The sequence below is a fragment of the Scyliorhinus canicula genome, chromosome 21, assembly GCF_902713615.1.
Source record: "Scyliorhinus canicula chromosome 21, sScyCan1.1, whole genome shotgun sequence".
In the NCBI taxonomy this organism is placed as follows: Eukaryota; Metazoa; Chordata; class Chondrichthyes; order Carcharhiniformes; family Scyliorhinidae; genus Scyliorhinus; species Scyliorhinus canicula.
Genome location: NC_052166.1, coordinates 22,479,940 through 22,507,214, shown reverse-complemented (window position 1 = coordinate 22,507,214; position 27,275 = coordinate 22,479,940). Strand labels below are relative to the sequence as shown.

The following is a 27,275-nucleotide window of genomic DNA, read 5'->3' as shown; positions in this document are numbered from 1 at the left end:
GGGCCACGTTTCCGTACTTAGATAACGTCACCATCTGCAGCCACGACCAGCAGGACCATGACGCCAACCTTGCCAAATTTATCCACACCGCATCTCTCCTCAATCGACCTTATAACAAGGAGAAGTGCGTATTCAGCACAGACCGCTTAGCCATCCTCGGCTACGGAGTCCAAAACGGACTACTGGGGCCCGATCCCGACCGCATGCGCCCCCTCATGGAGCTTCCCCTCCCCCACTGCCCCAAGGCTCTCAAATGATGCCTAGGGTTATTTTCTTACTACGCCCAGTGGGTCCCACAATACGCGGACAAGGCCTGCATACTGATCCAGTCCACGCAATTTCCCCTCGCGGCCGAGGCACAAACGGCCTTCGCCCGTATTAGAGCAGACATAGCCAAGGCCGGTATGCATGCAGTAGATGAGACACTGCCCTTCCAAGTAGAGAGCGACGCTTCAGATGTCGCCCTTGCCGCCACTCTAAACCTGGCAGGCAGACCCGTGGCATTCTTTTCCCGCACTCTCCATGCCTCTGAAATTCGACATTCCTCAGTTGAGAAGTAGGCCCAGGGTATCGTTGAGGCGGTGCGGCACTGGAGGCATTACCTGGCTGGCAGGAGGTTCACCCTACTCACTGACCAACGGTCGGTTGCCTTCATGTTCAGCAACACGCAACGGGGCAAGATCAAAAACGATAAAATCTTGCGGTGGAGAATCGAGCTCTCCACCTATAATTACGAGATCTTGTATCACCCCGGCAAGCTCAACGAGCCCCCAGACGCCCTCTCCCGAGGTACATGTGCCAGCACACAAGTGAACCAGCTCCGTGCCTTGCACGAGAGCCTTTGCCATCCGGGGGTCACTCGTTTGTACCACCTAATCAAAGCCCGCAATCTACCCTACTCCATCGAGGAAGTACGGACAGTCACCAGAGACTGCCAGGTCTGTGTGGAGTGCAAGCCGCACTTCTACCGGGCAGACCGCGCTCGCCTGGTGAAAGCGTCCCACCCCTTTGAACGCCTCAGCGTGGATTTCAAAGGGCCCCTCTCCTGAATTCTCTAGGTTCCCCTTCGCCATCCCATGCCCGGATATGACGTCTGCCACCGTCATCAAGGCCCTCGATTCCATATTCGCTCTGTTCGGTTTCCCCGACTACAACCACAGTGACAGGGGATCCTCATTCATGAGTGATGAGCTGCGTCATTTCCTGCTCAGCAGGGGTATCACCTCCAGCAGGATGACCAGCTACAACCCCCGGGGAAACGGGCAGGTAGAAAGGGAGAACGGGACGGTATGGAGGGCCGTCCAGCTGGCCCTACGGTCCAGGAACCTCCCAGCCGCGCGTTGGCAGCAGGTCCTCCCTGACGCACTACACTCCATCCGGTCACTGCAGTGCATCGCTACTAACAACACACCCCATGAAAGGTGTTTTTACCTTCCCTAGGAAGTCTATATCTGGGGTGTCGCTCCCGACGTGGCTCGCAGCTCCGGGGCCAGTCCTACTTCGTAGGCATGTCAGACTCCACAAGGTGGACCCTCTGGTGGACAGGGTACGCCCGCTCCACGCAAACCCCCAGTATGACTACGTGGAGTTCCCCGACGGCCGCCAGGATACAGTCTCGCTCAGGGACCTGGCTCCCTCGAGTGCCGATCCCACGCCCACATACCTCCCACGCCCATGCACCACCCTCCTTTTCCCCGGCGCCCCCAACATCAGCCCCACCAGGTCCATCCCTCGTTCCCCTGCCCACACTAGAGGACATGGATGATTTTGGCTCACTCCCGGAGTCGTCCCGCCACTGGCCAGCACCAACACCGCCGCCACCGATGCCGTCGACGCCGATACCACCTGTGCAGATGTCGCCACCGCTGCTGCGTCGGTCTCAGCGAACCGTCAGACCACCGGACAGACTCAACCTATGACGGGCACCAGGTTGCAAGATGGACACCTGATTTTTTTCTCCCCCCCCTGTAAATAAATCACTGCTTATGTATTATAGTCACCCCGCCGGACTCATTCTTAACAGGGAGTGAATGTGGTAATACCACTGTATATATATGTATGCGCCTCTATTAGGGGATGTACAATAGTGCCGGCTATTACAGGTTTGTCGGTAAGCCCCTGCATAGTTTGTCGGTAAACCCCTGCCGGCTAGCTCCACCCACAGGAGCAGTATAAATATCCATGAGGTCTCCTGAGCTGCCATTTTACAGCTTCACTTGAGGGAATAACATCTCATGGTAATAAAGCCTCTTTTGTACCGTTTAGTGTTTCTGTGAGCAATTGTTAGCGCATCGGTGGGTAGGTGGATATGCGGGGTTTGTGTGCTAAAAGGGGATATCTGGGCTTTCCTAGGGTTGGGCAAGGGGGAAAGGGACCCGGGCGGGAGCCTCCACACTGGCCGGTTTAAGCTGGCCAGTGAATGGGAGTGAGGTGGGGGGAGGGGCTGCAGCCATCGGAGTCTGGTAGAACAGAGTGATCGGATTGTCTAGCTCAAGACAGAAGTGACAACATTGGTGGCAGCCCAGGGAGAGCTCAAGGCAAAGGGGGAAGACCAGGAAAATAGGTCTCGCCACCAGAGTATCAGGATCATCGAGCTACTTGAGTGCACAGAGGGCAGAAGCCCAATGGGATACATAGCGCAGACGCCAGGGAAGCTGGTCAGGGGAGAAAGCTTCCCCAAACCCCCAGAGGTGGACAGGACCCACAGGGCGTTCCGACAAAGGCCCAAAACAGGAGAAAAATGGGCGATCACTGCAAAGCTTCACAGGTTCCAGAACAGGGAGCGAGTTCTGAACTGGGCGGGCAGCACACGGTCCTGCAATTGGGAAGGGCATACGATCCACAGATAGCAGGACATCAGGGCCGACCTGGCCAAGCAATGGGCTGGGTTCGGCAGAGCCACGCCGACCCTATTTAAGGGCTGCACCCAGCAAGACTCTGGGTGACATATGGCAACAAGGAGAATTATTTCCACATGTCAGGAGAAACAGATTCAGAAGGACTGGCTGGGAAGACAGTAATAATGGAAGAGAATTCCTGTCAGGGAACATCCCTCCGAGCACTGGCCATGTCCCCATTGCCATTTCCCCCAGCCAGGTATTCAGGAAGCCCAGTGGTAGTGGCCATGTTGAGAACCAACTTATACACCACTTCAGTCTGGTCGCAATGTTCACCATGGCCCCCATCAGCAAGAACCAGAAATTCACCCACGCAATAATGGACGCCTCCTTTAAAAGCTGGAGGCAGAATGAAGGGACACTGATGGTAGGGAACCTGTACATAGCCGGAAAGATAGTGACTTTGGGGAAATTCACAACATGTTCCGGCTCATGAAAGGAAACGAGCTCTGACACATGCAGATAAGGAGCTTCCTCCGAAAGAAAACAGCAACATACCCCCAGCTACCTGGACATTCTCTACTGGACAGACTTCTGACCGCGGGTGAATGAGGCGACAGTAGCTGTGCGGGCATTAACGGACAACTATTAGAGGAAGTATGGTCACCACTGGAAGATACACAGGAAAAATGGGAGGAAGAGCAGGGCATGGAGATAGGGGGAGGACTCTGTATTGAAGCACTGCACAGGCGAACTCCACCTCCTCATGCACAGGGTTGAGACTAACGCAACTAAAGGTAGGGCTCTCTTAAGGACTCCCGTGAGCAGGTTCTTCCTGAAGGTGGGGACAAATGCGGATGGTGGCAGGGAGGCCCGGCCACTCACACCCACATGTTCTAGTCTTGCCCCAGACTCATCGAGTCCTGTTCAGCCTGTTTCAAGGCCAAGTCCCCGCTTGTGAGAGTGAGGGTGGAGCCATGTCCAATTGCGGCGGTCTGCGGGGTATCAGAACAGCCAGAAGAGAGGGGAGAGGGGCAGACACCCTAGCCTTTGCCCCCCTGATCGCCCGCCGAAGACTCCTGCTCGACTAGAGATCAGCAACGCCACCCAAGGACACAGACTGGCTGTCCAACTTGGCAGAATTCCTTAAGTTGGGAAAAATAAAATTCTTCATTCAGGGACCGGAAGAAGGCTTCCACAACACGCGGAGGCTGTTCACCAACCTATTCCAAGACCTGTTTATGACCACAAATCAATAGGAGGGATGCGGGGGGGGGGGGGGGGGGGGGGGGGGGTGGAGAGAAGGGGGGTGGGGGAGGAATGGACAATGGAAGGAAAAATGAAAGGGGGGTGGAACGCGGTGAGGAGAGAGGACATCAAGCAAAGCCCAGGGCTAGTAGGGAGCCACAAGGGACAAGCAGCAGGGACGCAGATGGGTATGACCCCAACAGCAATGGCAAGACACGCCCAGGTGACACCACATACATCTCCGGTATGTCCTAATACCAGGAGGCAGCATGTACATCATTACAATAGCACGGTTGCGGCAACCGATCACCAGGGCCACAAAAATAGGGTCCCCATGCCTGTACATAGGTTACTTTTGGATGTAAACCCGTTTGTTGTTTATCTCTTTTTTTAAATTTTCTTCCCTCTTTGGATTCCCAATTTTGTAGGTTCCTCTTTATTGTGTGTTATTAGCCCTGGCGAATGTTATTATAAATAAATGTAAACCCACTAAAAGTATTTTTTTAAGCTGTATAAATGGCTGGTGGACGAGGGCAGAGAGAAGTCAGGAACGAGTAAATTCAACAGGAGAAAGGCAAATGCCAGGGTTATAGAGCAGATTAATGCTTGGCATTAAAATAAGCAGAGTGGTTCAGGAAGAGACAGTGAGAGTAACAAATATAATAGGGATTGGTCACAAAGGTGAGGCCAGAAGAAAATGAGAAAGAGCTAAAACTAAAGACAATTGTCCAGATCTTCTGGTCTTTGGGTAGTCATGTGGGATGGTAATAGGGCAGAGTGGGTAATATGTGTGGGTAAGGAGGTAGGACCATCCTTAGTGAACATGGCTCCATGTTAGATATGAAGATCCTAGTCTAACTCCTGCGTAACTGTACAATCGAACGGACGGCACGGTGGGGCAGTGATTAGCACTGTTGCTTATCAGTGTCGAGGACCCTGGTTCGATCCCAGCCTCAGGTCACTGTCCGTGTGGAGTTTGCACATTCTCCCCGTGCCTGCATAGGTCTCACCCCCATAACCCAAAGATGTGCAGGTAGGTGGATTGGCCACGCTAGATTGCCCCTTAATTCAAAAAAAATAATTGGGCACTTTAAATTTAAAAAAATTGTAGAATTGAACTCCCAATCACTAATACTGACCGCTCCTGACTCCTCACGTGATTTCCAACTCTCCCCGAACCCACCGACTTCCCTCCCAGACCTGGCAAGCCACCACCACCTGACCTGTCCCAGATCTCCCGGCTAAACCCCACAACCACCAGATTCCCCCCACCGACTCGGCCTGACTCAACCTCACCACCCTTCCTCCTTACCCACTCACACTCCCCACACTACCACCTTACCAACCCACTTTATCCACCCTATGCTTTACCCACCTTTCCCCCTTACCTACCCACTTTACCCACCCTACCCTTTAATTCACCTTTCCCCCTTACTGACCCACTTTACCTATCCACCCTACCCTCTTACCCACCCACATTACCCACATACCTCCTTACCTACCCTTACCCCATATAGCCTTCCCCCTTACCAACCCACATTACCCATCTTGCCCCCTTACCCACTTACTGAATCAACCCTGCCTCCTTATAATTCCTACCTCCTTACCAATCCTACCCCTTCACCCATCCTATCCCTGTACCCACCTAACATGCTTTCCTACCCTACCAACTTAACTTACCCACCATGCCACCTTAGCTACCTTACCCCTTTACCCATCCTATCCCCTCTTTACCAACCCTATCTACTTTTACTTATCCTACCCCTTTACCCACCCTATTCCCTTACCTATCCCCCCCTTACTCACCCTAAACCCTCACCTAATTCATGCACTTTCTCCCTTACCTTCCCTTACCTTACCCACGTAACCCTAACCCTAAAGCATGCTATGCACCCTACGTGCTTAAACACGTACCTTCTCTCCGTAGCTTTGCAATGAAGCTTTTGGGCATTTAAACTCTTTACTTACCATAATACAGCAACTAAAAATGGGGTGTGGCTTCTGTGCAGGTTTCCTCTTAGGGGGCAGCACGGTAGCACAGTGGTTAGCACTGTGGCTTCACAACAGTTCGCTACCCCGCTGAGTCACTGTCTATGAGGAGTCTGCACGTTCTCCCCATGTCTGCGTGGGTTCCCTCCGGGAGATCCGGTTTCCTCCCACAGTCGAAAGACGTGCAGGTTAGGTGGATTGACCATGCTAAAATTGCCCTTAATGTCCAAAAAGGTTAGGAGGCGTTATTGGGTTACTGGCATAGGGTGGAAGTGAGGACTTAAAGTGGGGTGGTGCAGCCTCGATGGGCCGAATGGCCTCCTTCTGCACTCTATGTTCTATGCTCCCTCAAGTTCTGTTGAGTCAGTTTGAAAGGATCCTCCACTGCCGGAAGATTGCCCAGAAAAACAGAAATGAAAATGAAAAATGAAATGAAAATCGCTTATTGTCACAAGTAGGCTTCAATGAAGTTACTGTGAAAAGCCCCTAGTCGCCACATTCCGGCGCCTGTTTGGGGGGGCTGCTACGGGAATCGAACCGTGCTGCTGGCCTGCTTGGTCTGCTTTAAAAGCCAGCGATTTAGCCCTGTGAGCTAAACCAACCCCAGAAGAAGGTAAATGTGTTTTTTTGTCTGGTTAGCTTCAGGAATAGGGGGTTCTGATCAGGAACAGATACCTTGGGCCAATATCATATCTGACTGCGCGAAGCATTTGCAGAAAATTAGATACATTAGAGATTACTATGTGTATGTAATCTAGTAGCCATTATGGAGGTTTAATTACAGAGTCACCAAAGTTGGGAACTAAAATTTATAGGATATTTAACTTTTTGAAGGGATATGTTAAATGGAAAAGGAATAGGGGTAGTAGCCCTGATCATAAACCATGGGGATAAAGACGGTCAAGAGAAAGGATCGTAGCTCAAGGAATCAAGAATTGGAATCAGTTTGAGTGGAGCTAAGAAACTGCAAAGGGCAGAAAATATTAATGGGAATTATTTATAGGTCCCCTTCGAATAAATGTAGCACAGGGCAAGGTATAAATCAGGAAATTAGAAGTGCATGTAATAGGGGTAACACAGTAAATGTGGGTGACTTTGATCTTTATATAGATTGGGCAAACCAAATTTGCAGTAATAATGTGGAGAGAAAGTTCATAGGATATATATACAAGATAGTTTTCCAGATTAGTATGTTTTTAAAATAAATTTGGAGTACCCAATTCATTTTATTTCCAATTAAGGGGCAGTTTTGCGTGGCCAATCCACCTACCCTGCACATCTTTGGGTTTGGGGGCCGAAAACCACGGAAACACGGGGAGAATGTGCAACCTCCACACGGACAGTGACCCAGAGCCGGGATCGAACCTGGGACCTCGGCGTCGCTGTGCTACCGTGCTGCCCCTCTAGATTAGTATGTTGAGGCACTCAGGATCAGATTATTGCTCGATCTACTATTTTGCAATAGGAAGAAATTAGTCAATAATCTTGTAGAAAATGGGGCCGTTAGGCAAGAGTGATGGCATTCTGAAAGCTGGTCACGCCCGCTGGGCCCTTCTTCCCGCGCTCGGGAAAGCCGCGACCGATGGCCCGTGACCCTCCCAACCGGCGCGACCCTGAGTTTGAAAATGGCTGGTCTAAGATTAAGCGTCATTCAGGTAAACTATATTGCGATGAAGATAGGGCTTGTTTCCATTTCCAGCATTTGAGCCTGGCAGCTGTGCAAGTGTGAGTGTCAGGTGCGTCACACCTTGGCTTCTCAATTATGAGAACTAGGACAGAGGAAGAACGATGCTATTTAAAACTTTCTGAGTAGAGGATGTTCAGTACACCAAGGACTCTGTGTATCTCTCTCTCTCTTTCTCTCTCTTTTTCCAAGAAAAATGATCCAAATCCTTGCTACCGATTGTTTTTTTATACTCAGGTTTTCATGTCTCTGGCTTACCCGACAGGAGAGTATGAAATAAGGACGGAAGTGACAGGTTCCTGACTGCCCCCCACCAGGACTTGTGTGTCTTTTGTAGAATAGTGATCAACAATCTGCTAAAGGTGGTGATAGACCCTCAGATAAGCACAGACCATCATTTGTATCCATTAACTAAACAATTATGGGCTAGAGGTCTGCAATATCCCGCACGGTGCCTATGGAATGGGAATGCTTGTCTTCCCCGTGCTCCTTACAGAGCGCGAGCTCCCCCGCTAAGGGGGAGTGTATATAACTCCCAGTGTATATAAGGTCGCCAGTAAGGCACCGACAAGGGAAGTACGCAGTAAGAATCTACCGGGGATTGCAAATAAAACTTTGTTCTTACTTTTTTAAAATAAATTTAGATTAGCCAATTATTATTTCCAATTAAGGGGCAATTTAGCGTGGCCAATCCACCTACTCTGCACATTTTTGGGTTGTGGGGGCGAAACCCACCCACCCACGGGGAGAATGTGCAAACTCCACACGGACAGTGACCCAGAGCCGGGATCGAACCTGGGACCTCAGCGCTGTGAGGCGGTTGTGCTAACCACTAGGCCACCGTGCTGCCCTGTTCTTACTTTTACTTGGTTTAGACGCCTGTGTCCTTACTAAAAGGCCGAGGAAGAAACACGACAATAGATCCCGATCGGCTGGGTATTTTAAGAATCCAGCGTCCAGATTATCCTCTTTAAACAGGCAGACCCCCGTGGCAAAATGCCTGCCTGTCCTTGTTCACACATGAATAATCCATGTTTGAGCAGCATGAGGAGTGTAGAAAGGTACAAATCCCATCCCTGCCAACTGCCTGCTCTAACAGGAGCATGCATCAAAGATATTTTTCCACCTCTTGACCTGACATTTCGATTCCAGTGTGTAATTTTCAGGTGGTCCTATTTTATTTTGAAAGTGATTGCTCTCCTGAGAGGTTGTCACTCTCTGAGGTGACAGGCCCACAGAATGATGGGGCTCTTTGGCCTCCAGCTTTAAGAGCATTATGTAAGAGCTGTGTCTGTCATTATTAAACATTTATATGTACTGAATGTGGAGGGCTTGTGTTCTGCCCACGCGGATGACTGGTCGGGAGGGCGGTGTTGAAAGTAGAGTCTTTCATGGTGCTCTGACGTCTCGGCCGCATTGGGCAGGTTCCCTGCTGCAGCCTCTCTTTTCAGCTTCCTTTGGCCTCATTCTGTTCACTCGACCCAAATCCAATTGCTCCTGTTAAAAAGCAACCACCCAGAAAGAGAATTATATAGAAACACTCCAACATTTCATCGACTGCTCGACTACATCCCCCTCCTCTGCGACCTCTGCCCCTCAGGCGGACAGGAACATCGCATCCTTGAGCTATATCAGCGTCCCTTCATCAACGCTGGGTCAGTACATTGGGATTTTATACTTAATGTCGGGATGGCGGGGTGGCACAATGGCAGCACAGTTACCTCACAGCGCCAGGGACCTGGGTTCAATTCCAACCGTCTGTATGGAGTTTGCACACTCTCCCTGTGTCTGTATGGGTTTCCTGCGGGTGCTCCGGTTTCCTCCCACAGTCAAACTGTGCTACCGTGCCACTCTAATAAAAATAAAATTAATTTCCAAAATATATCTTTTCCCCTCATTTTATCCCCCATTGCCAGTGAAACGTCTTGCTGGACCCGAAGTTCTGTCTGCCAGTCCAGCTCACCCAAGCGGCAGTGTGAGCCTGAACAGCGGGTTTTTGACAGGGTATTCAACTTCACAACTGAATCTGGTCCTATTCCCCCTCCTCAGCGGTGGTTGCTGACTAGTGATTGCGAGCTGCTGCCTAATTCCAGGACGCTTCAGTCAATTATAACTATTGTGCCCGTTCTCAGACTAGCCAACACAGTCTGGGTATTTAACCTGGAACCTTCCACACTGTTTGGCTTTCTTACTGTACACTGCTGTTTACACCAAGTGAGCCATCAAAGGGTCTGGATTCAAGGTGTAACAGAAGAATCAGAGTTCCATGCGTGTGTTGAATTTGAGGTCATTGCAAATGGCTTGACCCCGCGCTTCTTCTCTGATCGAGTCACCCACTCCCACCCCATTATCTCAGGTTTCCTTCAAATATTTCCCTGCCTCCTATTTCTCATATACATGCTGCAGCTTGGCCACATCATCCAAAATCCCAGTTCACCCCCTTCATTCTCTCCACGTTTTCAGACGCCGGGTGGGAGAATCGCGGACGTGCTGGGCGATTCCCACCACGCCGTCCTGGCACCCACACGTGATTCTCTCAGCCCCCCCCCAAAATGGCGTGCTGCGTTTCACGACAAGCCGCTCAGAGAAACGGCGCTCGCCGTTTGTAGCAGGCGAGCGGCGATTCTCCGGCCTGGATGGGCCGAGCGGCCTGCCCAATCCGACGGGTTCCCGCCAGTGCCGTCCACACCTGGTTGCTGCTGACGGGAACAGCGCGGGAACGCTGGGGGGGGGGGGGTGGCCTGTGGGGGGGGGGGGGGGGGGGGGGGGGGGGGGGCGGCCTGTGGGGGGGGGGGGGGGGAGTGGGAGGGAGGATCGAGCACCAGCTCAGTAGGGGTCTGGCCCGCAATTGGTACCCACCGATCGGCAGGCCGGCGTCTCTAAAGGACGCACTCTTTTTCCTCCGCCGCCCCGCAAGATCAATTCTCCATGTCTTGCAGGGCGCCCGCGGGGAGGACGGCAACCGTGCATGCGCGGGTGACGTCATTTAAGCGCCGCCGGCCGCATCATTTACACGGCGCCGCTTTGACGCGGCGCCAAGGCCCGCCGCGCGTAATTGACGCGGCACCGCTCCTAGCCCCCTGGGGGTGGGAGAATAGGGGGCGAGGAGCGGCGTCCGACGCCGGAGTGAAACACTCCGGTTTTTACTCCGGCGTCGGCACTTAGGGCGCAATTCTCCGCACTCACAACGGTGCGGAGAATAGCGGGGTTCGTAAAATTTTACAGCCACACTAGTCTGACGCCCTCCCGCTATTCTCGCCACCCCCCCACGCCCGACTCCCGATACGAATCGCTGCCGCCGTTTTTTTACGGCCAGCAGCGATTCTCAGCTGGCCCGGGCCGAGTTCCCAGCCCTTTACGGCTGTTTTTACGAACGGCAAACACACCTGGTCTGGCCGTTCGTAAAAACGCCCGTAAAGATACAGACCCATATCTCTGCTGAATGCAGACGCCAAAATACTGGCCAAAATCCTAGCCAAAAGGCTAGAAGACTGTGTACCTGAGGTGGTCACAGAGGACCAGACGGGCTTTGTCAAAGGTAGACAGCTGACCGCGAACATCAGGCGCCTGCTGAACGTGATAATGACCCCCTCCGGGGAGAGAACACAAGAGGTGATCGTCTCCCTGGACGCAGAAAAGGCCTTCGACAGAGTCGAATGGATATACCTCATAGAGGTACTGGAGCGGTTCGGGCTTGGAACAGGGTTCACAGCTTGGGTAAAGCTCCTGTACAACGCTCCCATGGCGAGTGTACAGACCAACAATACCAACTCCCAATACTTCCAGCTGCACAGGGGCACCAGACAAGGATGCCCACTGTCCCCGCTGCTGTTCGCACTAGCAATCGAACCGCTAGCAATCGCGCTCAGGGCAGCAAAAAATTGGAGGGGGATCCGAAGGGGAGGTAGAGAGCACAGAGTCTCACTCTATGCGGATGATCTGCTCCTCTATATCTCGGACCCACAAAGCAGCATGGACGGAATCATCGCGCTCCTGAAAGAGTTTGGAGCCTTCTCGGGCTACAAACTCAACATGAGCAAAAGTGAGATCTTCCCATTACACCCGCAAGGGGGGGGGGGGGGCAGCACTAAAGGGGCTGCCGTTCAAACAAGCCCGACATAAATTCCGCTACCTGGGGATCCAAATAGCCCATGACTGGAAAGGGATCCACAAATGGAACCTCACCAGCCTGACGGAGGAAGTTAAAAAGGACCTGCAAAGATGGAACACACTCCCGCTCTCCCTCGCGGGGAGAGTTCAGACGATCAAAATGAACGTACTGCCCAGGTTCCTCTTCCTGTTTAGATCCATTCCGATCTACATCCCCAAGGCCTTTTTCAAAGCGCTGGACAAACTCATCATGGCGTTCGTATGGGGGGGTAAAAATGCTAGGATCCCAAAGAAGGTCTTACAAAAAACAAAAACCAGGGGAGGGTTAGCCCTCCCGAATCTACAATTCTACCACTGGGCAGCAACAGCCGAGCGAGTAAGGGGATGGATCCAGGAGCCAGAAGCTGAGTGGGTGCGTGCGGAGGAGGCCTCCTGCATGGGAACCTCCCTCCGGGCCCTCGCCACGGCAGCACTCCCATCCCCACCCAAAAAACACTCCAGCAGCCCAGTGGTGACAGCCACCCTCCAATCCTGGAACCAACTGCGGCAGCAACTTGGCCTGACCAAAATGTCGAACAGGGCTCCCATCTGCAACAACCATAGGTTCAAACCAGCACTGACCGACGCCACCTTCAAAAGGTGGAGGCAGGACGGGGGGACACTGACAGTCAGGGACCTATACACGGACGACAGGATCGCAACACTGGACGAACTGACAGAGAAATTTCAGCTAGCTGGGGGGAACGAGCTACGGTACCTGCAGCTCAAAAACTTCCTACGAAAGGAGACAAGGACGTACCCACAACCGCCACGACAGACACTACTGGAAGACCTACTGGACGCAAGTATCCTAGAGAAAGGGAACTGTAGTGACATGTATGACCGACTGGTAGATAGGGACGACACCGTACTGGACGCAACAAGGAGGAAATGGGAGGACGACCTGGGGATGGAGATCGGGTGGGGACTCTGGAGCGAAGCACTGCATAGGGTCAACTCCACCTCCACGTGCGCAAGGCTCAGCCTGACGCAACTAAAAGTGGTACATAGAGCCCACTTAACAAGAACCCGTATGAGTAGGTTCTTCCCGGAGGTGGAAGACAGATGTGAACGGTGCCAAAGAGGCCCGGCCAACCACGCCCACATGTTCTGGTCTTGCCCCAGACTCGTGGAGTACTGGACAGCCTTCTTCGAGGTAATGTCCAAAGTGGTGGGAGTGAGGGTGGAGCCATGCCCGATAGTGGCGGTCTTCGGGGTTTCAGAACAGCCAGATCTATTCCTGGGGAGGAGGGCGGATGCCCTTGCCTTTGCCTCCCTGATCGCCCGCCGTAGAATCCTGTTTGGCTGGCGGTCAGCAGCACCGCCCAGAGCTGCGGACTGGCTGTCCGACCTCTCGGAATCTCTCCAAATGGAGAAAATCAAATTTGCCATCCGAGGGTCGGACGACGGCTTCCACAGAACGTGGGAGCCATTCATGCAACTGTTCCGGGACCTATTTGTGGCCAATGTACAAGAGGAAGAATAGTCGGGGGAAGGTAGCGGGAGGGGGGGGGGGGGGGGCTACAGGTTCGTTACGGGGGTTCGATGGCTAGCTAAGGCCCAAAACCAAGCTAAATAAACATGTTGAGGGGGGGGGGGGGGGCGCAGTTACTACTACGAAGATGCTTACCTGTAAATATGTATGTTAATTTTTGCGTGTTTGTTTTTGTTTGTTTTTTTTTTCTCCTAACAATTTGTAATTTGTTCAATATAAAATACGAAAACTGAATAAAAACATTTATAAAAAAAAAAATAAAAAAAAAAAACGGCCGTAAAGTGCCGATTTTTAAAACCATGGCACCGATTGGCACGGCAGTACCACGGCCGTGCCAAGGGTGCCATGGGCCCGCGATCGGTGGGCACCGATCGCGGGCAGCGGGTCCGATACCCGCGCACTCTTTGTCCTTCCGCCTCCCCGCTGTATCACTTCGCGGGGCGGCTGAGGGGCATCCCGGCCCGCGCATGCGCGGGTTTCCCACAAATGCGTGATGACGTCATCCGCGCATGCGCGGGTTGGAGTCTTCCAATCCACGCATGCGCGGCTGACGTCATGTGATGCGTCAGCCGGCGCAAACTCTGGCAAGCGGGCTTAACGAAATTCGTTAAGCCCGCGATGCCGGAGTTTACGGCGGCGGCATGCTAGCCCCGACCGGGGACCAGAATCGGTTCCCGGTCGGGGAGGGAGAGGCTGGCGTCAAACCCGCCCGGATTTGACGCCAGCCTTATGATTTCTCCCTCTCTGGGAGAATCGCGCCCTTAGTCTCCCGTTGGGAGAATTTTGCCCCGTTCAACATCCAGTATTGGATGAGCAGAAATTTCCTCCAAAGAGATACTGGGAAGACTGAAGCCTCGCTCCCCATCACAAACTCCACTCCTTAGGCACTGAATCCATCCCTCTCCCTGGCTGAGATAGAACCAGACCCACTCACAACGTTGCCGTCATATATGACACCTGAGATGAGCTTCCGACCTCGTGTCTGCTCCAGGATTTAAGACAGACTATTTTCACCTCAGGAACATTGTATGACTCCGCCCTGCATCAACTCACCTGTTTCTGAAGCTGTCTTCTCTGCTTTTGTTACCCCTAGATTGTTCCAATGCACTTCTGGTCAGCTTCCCATTGCCCATCATCCACAACAAATTTGTGGTTATCCAAAACACATAGTTCATGCCAAGTCCCGTTCAGCCATCACCCTTGTATTTGCTTGCCTACGTCGGAAAGGCCTTAACTTTAAACTTTTGACTTTTGGCTTAGGGGCTGGTTTAGCTCACTCAGCTAAATCGCTGGCTTTTAAAGCAGACCAAGCAGGCCAGCAGCACGATTCGATTCCCGTACCAGCCCCCCCGGACAGGCGCCGGAATGTGGCGACTAGGGGCTTTTCACAGTAACTTCACTGAAGCCTACTCGTGACAATAAGCGATTTGCATTTCAGTGTCTGAGGAGTTGAGAATGGTGCTGAACATTGTGCAACCATCAGTGAACATTCCCATTTCTTTTTTTATTATATAAATTTAGAGTACCCAATTATTTTGCTTTTCCAAATAAGGGGCAATTTAGCATGGCCAATCCACCTAATCTGCACACCTTTGGGTTGTGGGGGTGAAACCCACGCAGACATGGGGAGAATGTGCAAACTCCACACGGACAGTGACCCAGAGCCGGGATTCGAACCCGGGTCCTCAGCGCCGCAGTCCCAGTGCTAATCACTGCACCACATGCCGCCCAACATCCCCATTCCTGACCTTATGTTGGAAGGAAGGTCATTAATGAAGCAGTTGAAGATGGTTGGGCCTAGGACACGACCCTGAGGAACTCTTCCAATTCATGCCCGGGACTGTGATGACTAACTGCCAACAACCACAACCATCTTCCTTTGAGCTAGATATGACTCCAACCAACAGTTTCCCTCCTGATTGCCGTTGACTCCAGTTTTGCTAGGGCTCCTTAGTATCCGTACAGTGCACAGGGATGCCGTTCGGCTCATCGTGAATGCACCGACCGTCTGAAATACCACCCCACCCAGGCACTCCTCAGGCCCACCCCCGCAACCTCACCCAACTTGGACAACTCTCGACTGCAAGAGGAGTGCTCGGAGGAAATGCCACGCAAATACGGGGAGAACATTCAAACTCCACACAGTTACATAGAACATAGAACAGTACAACACAGAACAGGCCCTTCGGCCCTCGATGTTGTGCCGAGCAATGATCACCCTACTCAAACCCACATATCCACCCTATACCCGTAACCCAACAGCCCCCCTTAACCTTACCTTTTAGGACACTACGAGCAATTTAGCATGGCCAATCCACCTAACCCGCACATCTTTGGACTGTGGGAGGAAACCGGAGCACCCGGAGGAAACCCACGCACACACGGGGAGGACGTGCAGACTCCGCACAGACAGTGACCCAGCCGGGAATCGAACCTGGGACCCTGGAGCTGTGAAGCATTTATACCTCTGTGAGGCAGCAGTGCTAACCGCTGTGCCACCGTGCTGCCCAAACATACTCAATCAAATGCTACATTGATGTCAAGGGCAGTCACTCTCATCTCATCTCTTTTGTCCATGTTTGAACCAAGGCTGTAATGAGGTCAGGAGTTGAGTGACCCTGGCGGAACCCAAACTGAGCGTCAGTGAGCAGGTTATTGCTGAGTGCCATGATAGCACTGTTGGTGACACCTTCCATCAGTTTACTGGTGATTGAGAGTAGACTGATGGGGTGGTAATTGGCTGGGTTGGAATTGTCATGGTTTTGTGCACAGGACAATTTTGCCGTTGCGTTTCCAGTGCCTGGGTTGATGCCGGGTGGTCGATCCAGTTTCTTTCCTTTTAGACTTTGTAGCTGTTTTGATCCCAGTGAGTGGCTTGCTCAACCATTTCAGAGTCAACCACATTGCTGTGGATCTGGAATCACAGATAGGCCAGACCAGGTGAGGATGGCAGATTTTCTTCCGTAAAGGACATTAGTGAACCACTATAATGCCTGAGTTCACTCAATTCTGGCCACTTGTTTATCTGTGATTTCATTTGCTGTACCATTAATAGCCATACATTCCACTGCCTGGGCCCCAAGCTCTGGAATTACCCCCTAAATCTCTCGATTTCCCCACCTCTCTCTCTCTCTCTCCCCCATTTATGAGCCTCGTGTTCCCAAAAATATACCGCTTTGGCCAAGATTTTGCACCCCTGTTCTGGTTTAGCTCACTGGGCTAAATCACTGGCTTTTAAAGCAGACCAAGCAGGCCAGCAGCACGGTTCGATTCCCGTACCAGCCTCCCCGGACAGGCGCCGGAATGTGCCGACTAGGGGCTTTTCACAGTAACTTCATTGAAGCCTACTCGTGACAATAAGCGATTTTCATTTCCATTTTCATTTTCATATCTCCTCACGTGACTCAGCGTCCGATGTAGTTTGGTAACATGCCTTGTGTAATGAATCGAGATGAGTAAAAGGCGCTATAGAAATGAAAGTTGTCGTTCTATCACATCCTTAGTGAATACAAACACCACCTGTTGCGCTCTGAACCATTCCGACCGGATAGGCCCCAGGCTCATTCTCTGGGGTGAAGTGGGAGGAAACAGTTAGCCAGCAATCCTGGTGTTCCTCCTTTTGTGGTGGAAAGGGTAACAGATGGAATATGCTAATGTATGATGTAGGTGATGATTTATCACAGACATTGGTCGATCATGTGTTAAACCTTCTCGAACACCATGCTCAGGAGCAACATGCTGACTCTTTAACCTGTTTTGATGTAGTACAAATAAAGAAAGGTGAAGCAAGAACCAGAGTAAGCAGTCTCTCCAGTAAGAAAGTACCACACCGAGTGACCACAGACAAGGACAATCTCAGAATACCTTTTGAACCGTTTCTTCAGGTACACGAACCCAGTTCGGCCCCCCCCCCCCTCCCTCTCCCCCCTTCCAAAGCCAGCTCGGCCCTTTAAACAGAGGAGTTGTCCCCTTGCTCCTGGCACTCCGGTTCAGCCAGAAACAAGCAGAACAAAGAACAATGCAGCACAGGAACAGGCCCTTTGGCCCTCCAAGCCCGTACCGTTCATGATACCAACCTTTGCCAAAACCCCCAGCACTTCATTGTACCGTATCCCTCTATACCCATCCTATCCATGTGTTTGTCAAGATGCCTTTTGAACGCCGCTAATGTATCTGCTTCCACAACCTCCCCTGGCAACGCGTTCCAGGCACTCACCACCCTCTGCGTAAAAAAACTGCCTCGCACATCTCCTCTAAACTTTGCCGCATGGACCTTAAACCTATGCCCCCTGGTGACTGACTCCGCCACCCTGGGAAAGAGTACCTGCCCATCCACTCTATCCATGCCCCTCATAATCTTGTAGATCACTATCAGGTCACTCCTCAACCTTTGTCTTTCTAATGAATGATGCACTATCATTGTACTAAAGACTCGGATTGGTACAAGCAAGCACTTTCCAGGAGATTCATCCGGAGTGAGACTCGTACAGAGTGGAGGATTGAAATTTGGTAATTTGGTGCAGTGAGGTAAATCAGCAAAGGTAAGTGGAAAATCTAATTCTGCTGTTTTTCAGTTAAAAGTGCAGTGTGGAGCTTAGTGTCTGATTGGTTGAAGCTGCCCCCACCCTAATTGCTGAGAGGCAGTTATCTGGCAATCACTTGAGGCCTGTTGAGGCCTGTTTAGGGGCACATTGTATTCTTCTCTTTGAAGTTAAGGTATTTTTTTGAGTCATCGGTTAGCTGAGGTCTGTATAAAAGACAGAGAGACTGCGCACAAAGTAAGCAAGCACTTTCCAGGAGACTCATCCGGAGTGAGACTCGTACAGAGTGGAGGATTGAAATTTGGTAATTTGGTGCAGTGAGGTCATTCGGTGCAGAGTGTGAGGAGGTGCTCTTTAACCCTGGTAAGTGACTGGTAAGTAGTCTCTCTTTTTCTTTTCATTGTCTAATTTACTTATTTTTATTTTGAAATTGTAGTTGTTTAAGTTTACCAAGGGTTTAAGACATGGCAGGAGATCCCAGACCCGTGTCATGCTCCTCGTGTGCGATGTGGGAGCTCAGGGACACGTCCACTGTCCCTGGCTCCTTCACGTGCAAGAAGTGTGTTCAGTTGCAGCTCTTGTTAGACCGCTTGACGGCTCTGGAGCTGCGGATGGACTCACTTTGGAGCATCCGCGATGCTGAGGAGGTCGTGGATAGCACGTTTAGCGAGTTGGTCACACCGCAGGTGAAGGTTACTGAGGGAGATAGAAAATGGGTGACCAAAAGAAAGAGCAAGAGTAGGAAGGCAGTGCAGGTGTCCCCTGCGGTCATCTCCCTGCAAAACAGATATACCGCTTTGGATACTGTTGAGGGAGATGGCTCACCAGGGGAAGGCAGCAGCAGCCAGGTTCATGGCACCGTGGCTGGCTCTGCTGCACAGCAGGGCAGGAAGAAAAATGGCAGGGCTATAGTGATAGGGGACTCGATCGTAAGGGGAATAGACAGGCGGTTCTGTGGACGCAATCAAGACTCCAGGATGGTATGTTGCCTCCCTGGTGCAAGGGTCAAGGATGTCTCGGAGCGGCTGCAGGACATTCTAGGGGGGGAGGGTGAACAGCCAGCTGTCGTGGTGCACATAGGCACCAATGATATAGGTAAAAAACGGGATGAGGTCCTACAAGTGGAATTCAGGGAGTTAGGAGTTAAACTAAAAAGTAGGACCTCAAAGGTAATAATCTCAGGATTGCTACCAGTGCCACGAGCTAGTCAGAGTAGGAATGTCAGGATAGATAGGATGAATGCGTGGCTCGAGAGATGGTGCAAGAGGGAGGGATTCAAATTCCTGGGGCATTGGGACCGGTTCTGGGGGAGGTGGGACCAGTACAACCGGACGGTCTGCACTTGGGCAGGACTGGAACCGATGTCCTAGGGGGGGTGTTTTCTAGAGCTGTTGGGGAGGGTTTAAACTAATGTGGCAGGGGGATGGGAACCAATGCTGGAAGTTGGAAGGTAGTAAAACAGGGACAGAAACAAAAGGAAGTAAGGGGAAAAGTGCAAGGCAGAGAAGACATAGTCAGAAATCCATAAGGGCGACAGTACAAGGTACAGTGACTGAGGGGAGCACAGTGAATAGGCCCAGTAATAACAAAAGGAATAAAACTGGAGATGTTAAGATTCAAAACAGAGGTAAAAAACCAACATAAGTGTACTTTACCTGAATGCTCGTAGTATTCGGAATAAAGTAAATGAGTTGGTGGCACAAATCATCGTGAAGGACTATGATTTAGTGGCCATTACTGAAACATGGTTAAAGGATGGTCACGACTGGGAGTTAAATATCCGAGGGTATCAAACTATTCGGAAGGACAGAGTGGATGGTAAGGGAGGTGGTGTTGCTCTGTTATTTAAGGATGACATCCGGGCAATAGTAAGGGATGACATCGGTGCTATGGAGGATAAGGTTGAATCCATTTGGGTGGAAATCAGGAATAGTAAGGCGAAAAAGTCACTGATAGGAGTAGTCTATCGGCCACCAAATAGTAACGAGATGGTGGGGCAGGCAATAAACAAAGAAATAACTGATGCATGTAGAAATGGTACAGCAGTTATCATGGGGGATTTTAATCTACATGTCGATTGGTTTAACCAGGTCGGTCAAGGCAACCGTGAGGAGGAGTTTATAGAATGTATCCGCGATAGTTTCCTAGAACAGTATGTAATGGAACCTACGAGGGGAACAAGCGGTCCTAGATCTTGTCCTGTGTAATGAGACAGGATTGATTCATGATCTCATAGTTAGGGATCCTCTCGGAAGGAGCGATCACAATATGGTGGAATTTAAATACAGATGGAGGGTGAGAAAGTAAAATCAAATACTAGTGATTTGTGTTTAAACAAAGGAGATTACAAGGGGATGAGAGAAGAACTAGCTAAGGTAGACTGGGAGCTAAGACTTTATGGTGGAACAGTTGAGGAACAGTGGAGAACCTTCCAAGCGATTTTTCACAGTGCTCAGCAAAGGTTTATACCAACAAAAAGGAAGGACGGAAGAAAGAGGGAAAATCGACCGTGGATATCTAAGGAAATAAGGGAGAGTATCAAATTGAAGGAAAAAGCATATAAAGTGGCAAAGATTGCTGGGAGATTAGAGGACTGGGAAATCTTTAGGGGGCAACAGAAAGCTACTAAAAAAGCTATAAAGAAGAGTAAGATAGAGTATGAGAGTAAACTTGCTCAGAATATAAAAACAGACAGTAAAAGTTTTTACAAATATATAAGACAAAAAAGAGTGGCTAAGGTAAATATTGGTCCTTTAGAGGATGAGAAGGGAGTTTTAATAATGGGAAATGAGGAAATGGCTGAGGAACTGAACAGGTTTTTTGGGTCGGTCTTCACAGTGGAAGACACAAATAACATGCCAGTGACTGATAGAAATGAGGCTATGACAGGTGAGGACCTTGAGAGGATTGTTATCACTAAGGAGGGAGTGATGGGCAAGCTAATGGGGCTAAAGGTAGACAAGTCTCCTGGCCCTGATGGAATGCATCCCAGAGTGCTAAAAGAGATGGCTAGGGAAATTGCAGATGCACTAGTGATAATTTACCGAAATTCACTAGACTCTGGGGTGGTCCCGGTGGATTGGAAATTAGCAAACGTGACGCCACTGTTTAAAAAGGAGGTAGGCAGAAAGCAGGAAATTATAGGCCAGTGAGTTTAACTTCGGTAATAGGGAAGATGCTGGAATCTATCATCAAGGAAGAAATTGCGAGGCATCTGGATAGAAATTGTCCCATTGGGTAGACGCAGCATGGGTTCGTAAAAGGCAGGTCATGCCTAACTAATTTAGTGGAATTTTTTGAGGACATTACCAGTGCAGTAGATAACGGGGAGCCGATGGATGTGGTATATCTGGATTTCCAGAAAGCCTTTGACAAGGTGCCACACAAAAGGTTGCTGCATAAGATAAAGATGCATGGCATTAAGGGTAAAGTAGTAGCATGGATAGAGGATTGGTTAATTAATAGAAAGCAAAGAGTTGGGATAAATGGGTGTTTCTCTGGTTGGCAATCAGTAGCTAGTGGTGTCCCTCAGGGATCCGTGTTGGGCCCACAATTGTTCACAATTTACATTGATGATTTGGAGTTGGGGACCAAGGGCAATGTGTCCAAGTTTGCAGATGACACTAAGATGAGTGGTAAAGCGAAAAGTGCAGAGGATACTGGAAGTCTGCAGAGGGATTTGGATAGGTTAAGTGAATGGGCTCGGGTCTGGCAGATGGAATACAATGTTGACAAATGTGAGGTTATCCATTTTGGTAGGAATAACAGCAAACGGGATTATTATTTAAACGATAAAATATTAAAGCATGCCGCTGTTCAGAGAGACTTGGGTGTGCTAGTGCATGAGTCACAGAAGGTTGGTTTACAAGTGCAACAGGTGATTAAGAAGGCAAATGGAATTTTGTCCTTCATTGCTAGAGGGATGGAGTTTAAGACTAGGGAGGTTATGTTGCAATTGTATAAGGTGTTAGTGCGGCCACACCTGGAGTATTGTGTTCAGTTTTGGTCTCCTTACTTGAGAAAGGACGTACTGGCGCTGGAGGGTGTGCAGAGGAGATTCACTAGGTTAATCCCAGAGCTGAAGGGGTTGGATTATGAGGAGAGGTTGAGTAGACTGGGACTGTACTCGTTGGAATTTAGAAGGATGAGGGGGGATCTTATAGAAACATTTAAAATTATGAAGGGAATAGATAGGATAGATGCGGGCAGGTTGTTTCCACTGGCGGGTGACAGCAGAACTAGGGGGCATAGCCTCAAAATAAGGGGAAGTAGATTTAGAACTGAGTTTAGGAGGAACTTCTTCACCCAAAGGGTTGTGAATCTATGGAATTCCTTGCCCAGTGAAGCAGTTGAGGCTCCTTCATTACATGTTTTTAAGGTAAAGATAGATAGTTTTTTGAAGAATAAAGGGATTAAGGGTTATGGTGTTCGGGCCGGAAAGTGGAGCTGAGTCCACAAAAGATCAGCCATGATCTCATTGAATGGCGGAGCAGGCTCGAGGGGCCAGATGGCCTACTCCTGCTCCTAGTTCTTATGTTCTTATGTTCTTATGTTCTTATGTTCTAACAGAGGCTTTATTACAGTCAGATGCATGGCCTCCTACAGCAGCTGGCAAAATGGCTGATCAGGAGGAGTCATGCATATTTATATGGCTCCTTGTGGGCGGAGCTAGCCAGCAGGGGCTACCGGCGAACCTGTAGTATAGGTACTACCTTACATCCCCTAATACAGGTGCACACAGTTAACACAGTGGATCACCACATTCACCCCCTGTTAACAATGAGTCCGGCGCGGGTGGCGTGGAACTATATACAGAATTGTGAATTATTTACAGAGGGGAGGGGAAAAAGTATATGTCCATCTTGTAGTCTGGTGCCCGTCAGAGGTTAAGCCTGTCCGGTGGCTTGACGGTTCACTGGGAGCAATGTAAAGGTGGTGGCGATGTCGGTACTGGCGATGACGGCGCCGATGACGTCGGTGCTGGAGGTGTTGGTGCTGGCCAGTAGTTGGATGACTCCGGGAACGTGCCAAAATCTTCCTCGTCTTCTAGCGTGGGCAGGGGAAGGAGGGGTGGACCTGGTGGAGCTGATGTTGGGAGCACCGGGGGAGGGGAGGGTGGCGGTTGGTGGGGAAGTGTGTGTGAGTGGAACCCGAGGGAGCCAGGTCCCTGAGTGAGACCGTATCCTGGCGGCCGTCGGGGAACTCCACATAGGCATACTGGGGGTTGGCGTGGAGCAGGCGTACCCTGCCCACCAAGGGGTCCGCCTTGTGGGGTCGGACATGCCTACGTAGTAGAACCGGTCCTGGAGCTGCGAGCCAAGTCGGGAGCGGCACACCAGATGTGGACTTCCTAGGGAAGGTAAAAACACCTTTCATGGGGTGTGGTATTCGTGGCAGTGCACAGGAGAGATCGGATGGAGTGCAGTGCATCCGGGAGGACCTGCTGCCAGCGAGAGGCTGGGAGGTTCCTGGACCGTAGGGCCAGCTGGACGGCCCTCCAAACCGTCCCGTTCTCCCTCTCTACCTGGCCGTTTCCCCGGGGGTTGTAGCTGGTCGTCCTGCTGGAGGCGATACCCCTGCTGAGCAGGAACTGATGCAGCTCATCGCTCACGAATGTATGTCACTGTGGATGTAGGCGGGGAAACCGAACAGAGCGAAGATGGAGTTGAGGGCCTTGATGACGGTGGCAGACGTCATATCCGGGCATGGGATGACGAAGGGGAACCTGGAGAATTCATCGACCACACTGAGGATATATGTGTTGCGGTCGGTGGAGGGGAGGGTCCCTTTGAAATCCATGCTGAGGCGTTCAAAGGGGCGGGACGCTTTCACCAGGCGCGCGCGGTCTGGCCGGTAGAAGTGCGGCTTGCACTCCGCACTGACTGTCCGTACTTCCTCGACGGAGTGACCCCCGGGTGACAAAGGCTGTCGTGCAGGGCACGGAGCTGGTCTACTTGTTCGCTGGCACATGTACCTCGAGAGAGGGCGTCTGGGAGCTCGTTGAGCTTGCCGGGGTGATACAAAATCTCGTAATTATAGGTGGAGAGCTCGATTCTCCACCGCAAGATTTTATCATTTTTGATCTTGCCCTGCTGCGTGTTGTTGAACATGAAGGCTACCGACCGTTGGTCAGTGAGGAGAGTGAATCTCCTGCCGGCCAGGTAATGCCTCCAATGCCGCACAGCTTCAACGATAGCCTGGGCCTCCTTTTCAACAGACGAATGTCGAATTTAAGAGGCATGGAGGGTGCGGGAAACGAATGCCACGGGTCTGCCTGCCTTGTTTAGAGTGGCGACAAGGGCGACATCTGAAGCGTCGCTCTCTACTTGAAAGGGCAGTGTCTCATCTACTGCCTGCATCCCGGCCTTGGCTATGTCTGCTCTAATACGGGCGAAGGCATATTGTGCCTCAGCCGTGAGGGGAAATTGAGTGGACTGTATAAGTGGGCAGGCCTTGTCCGCGTAGTTTGGGACCCACTGGGTGTAGTAGGAGAAGAACCCAAGGCAGCGTTTGAGGGCCTTGAGGCAGTGGGGGAGGGGAAGCTCCATGAGGGGACGCATGCGGTCGGGGTCGGCCCCAGGAGTCCGTTTTGGACTACGTAGCCGAGGATGGCTAGGCGGTTGGTGCTGAACACGCACTTCTCCTTGTTGTAGGTGTGGTTGAGGAGAGAGGCGGTGTGGAGAAATTTGGCAAGGTTGGTGTCGTGGTCCTGCTGGTCATGGCCGCAGATGGTGACGTTGTCCAGGTACGGAAACGTGGCCTGCAGTCCGTACCGGTCAACCATTCGGTCCATTTCTCTTTAGAATACCGAGACTCCGTTAGTGATGCCGAAGGGAGCCCTAAGGAATTGATAGAGGCGACCGTCCGCCTCGAAGGCAGTGTATGGACGGTCCGATTTACGGATGGGGAGCTGGTGGTAGGCGGATTTAAGATCAATCGTCGAGAAGACCCGGTACTGTGCAATCTGATTGACCATATCAGATATGCGAGGGAGAGGGTACGCGTCGAGCTGCGTGTACCGGTTGATGGTCTGGCTGTAGTCCACGACCATCCTGTGCTTCTCCCCAATTTTAACCACTACCACTTGGGCTCTCCAGGGGCTGTTGCTGGCCTCGATGATACCCTCCCAAAGCAGCCGCTGGACTTCGGACCTGATGAAAGCCTTGTCCTGGGCGCTGTACCGTCTGCTCCTGGTGGCGACGGGCTTTCAGTCCACAGTTAGATTGGCAAAGAGAGAGGGAGGGTCAACCTTGAGGGTGAGTGGGGGTAGGGGCCCGCCGAATTTGAGGGTGAGACTCTGGAGGTTACATTGAAAATCCAGACCCAGCAATAGTGCAGCGCAGAGGTAGGGTAGAACGTATAGGCGGAAACCGCTGAATTCTACACCTTGGACAGTGAGATTGCCCACACAGAAACCTCGGATCGGGACAGAGTGGGACCCGGAGGCCAGGGAGATCTGCTAGTTGACGGGGTGGACCGCGAGGGAGCAGCGCCTTACCGTGTCCGGGTGGATGAAGCTTTCGGTGCTCCCAGAGTCCAGTAGGCAGGAGGTCGCGTGGCCGTTGATTAGCACTGTCGTCGAAGCTGTGGCCAGGTTGTGAGGACAGGACTGGTCCAGCGTCATAGAGGCAAGCAGCGGGTGGTCGTCTGAGGAGTCAGATGGGGAGCGACGGCGACCCGGGTCCAGTGTTCCAGTCCCGAGGGGGAGACAAAATGGCGGCGATGGCGACGTCCGGAGGACCTGTGGGGGAGAAGATGGTGACGCCCATGGTGCGCACATTGTGGGGGTGGGGCAAGATGGCGGCGCCCACGGGCCACACGTGGACCTGGGGGAGAAGATGGCGGCGCCCACTGGCCGCACGTGGCCCCGGGAGCAGAAGATAGTGGCGCCCATTGTGCGATCGGCTGGGGGAAGGGAGTGAATTCGGGCGTGATAGCGGCGACTGTGCGGGCCTGGCACACCGCCGCAAAGTGGCCCTTCTTACCGCAGGATTTGCAGATGGCGGCGCGGGCTGGGCAGCGCTGGCGGGGGTGCTTCTGTTGGCCGCAGAATTAGCAGCGGGGACCCCCAGAGTGCGTGCTGTGGTGGGCAGCACAGGCATACTGAGCAGTCAGGGGGGTCATTTGCAGAGTCCAAGAGGAGTAGGAGGGGTAGACCACACGGTGAGCGGGGTAGGACTGGACGTTGCGAGATGCGACCGTCATGGAGAGCGCTAAAGCTTTCGACTCGAGCGTGACCCCTTCCAGCAGTCGTTGTTGGATGCGGTCCAACGCAATCCCCGTCATGAATGCGTCACGCATGAGGAGATTGGAATGTTCTGTGGCCGTGACAGCCTGACAGTCACAGTCCCGTACGAGTGGGATAAGAGCCCGCCAGAAGTCTTCGATCAGCTCACCAGGTAGTTGTACGCGAGTGGCAAGTACGTGCCTTGTGAAGAGAGTGTTCATCTTCTGAATGTAGTTCCCTTTAAGAAGTGCCATGGCGTCTGCGTAAGTCGGGGCATCCTGGATCAGCGGGAACACGCTGGAGCTCAACCTGGAGTATAGAACTTGGATCTTGTGAGCTTCCGTCGGCGTGGGGGTCGCTGAGTTGATGTAGGCCTCAAAGCAAGCCAGCCAGTGATCAAAGTCCTTTCTGGCATCTGGCGAGTGTGGATCCAGCTGTAGGCGATCTGGTTTGATCCTGATTTCCATAATGCAGAAAAATCTGACTGAAATAAATTGATGCACTATCAATTGTACTAAAGACTCGGATTGGTACAACAGAGGCTTTATTACAGTCAGATGCGTGGCCTCCTACAGCAGCTGGCAGAATGGCTGATCAGGAGGAGTCATGCATATTTATACGGCTCCTTCTGGGCGGAGCTAGCCAGCAGGGGCTACCGGCGAACCTGTAGTATAGGTACTACCGTACATCCCCTAATACAGGTGCACACAGTTAACACAGTGGATCACCACAATGAAGGGGCTGGTTTAGTACAGGGCTAAATAGCTGGCTTTTAAAGCAGACCAAGGCAGGCCAGGAGCACAGTTCAATTCCTGTTCCAGCCTCCCCAAACAGACGCCGGAATGTGGCGACTAGGGGCTTTTCACAGTAACTTAATTTGAAGCCTACTTGTGACAATAAGCGATTTTCATTTTTCATTTAATTCATTTCAAAACAGTCCGACTCTATTCAGCCTCTCCACATGGCTATCGACCTCCAGACCAGGCAACATCTTGGTAAATCTCCTCTGCACCCTCTCCAAAGCCTCCACATCCTTCTGGTAATGCGGTGACCGGAATTGTGCGCAATATTCCAAGTGCGGCCTTACCAAGGTTCCACACACCTG

At 51.6% G+C, this 27,275-nt stretch overlaps 1 protein-coding gene across 1 annotated transcript in view; it reads left to right on the top strand.

Moving 5' to 3' along the window:
- The window catches only part of LOC119955934 (dentin sialophosphoprotein-like), an 83,975-nt gene that overhangs the window by 25,229 nt on the left and 31,471 nt on the right, over positions 1-27,275 (top strand). The window contains exon 2 of the mRNA XM_038782593.1: positions 17,168-17,286. Within this exon, the coding sequence (XP_038638521.1) occupies positions 17,168-17,286 (119 nt within the window). The remainder of the gene's footprint in view (positions 1-17,167; positions 17,287-27,275) is intronic.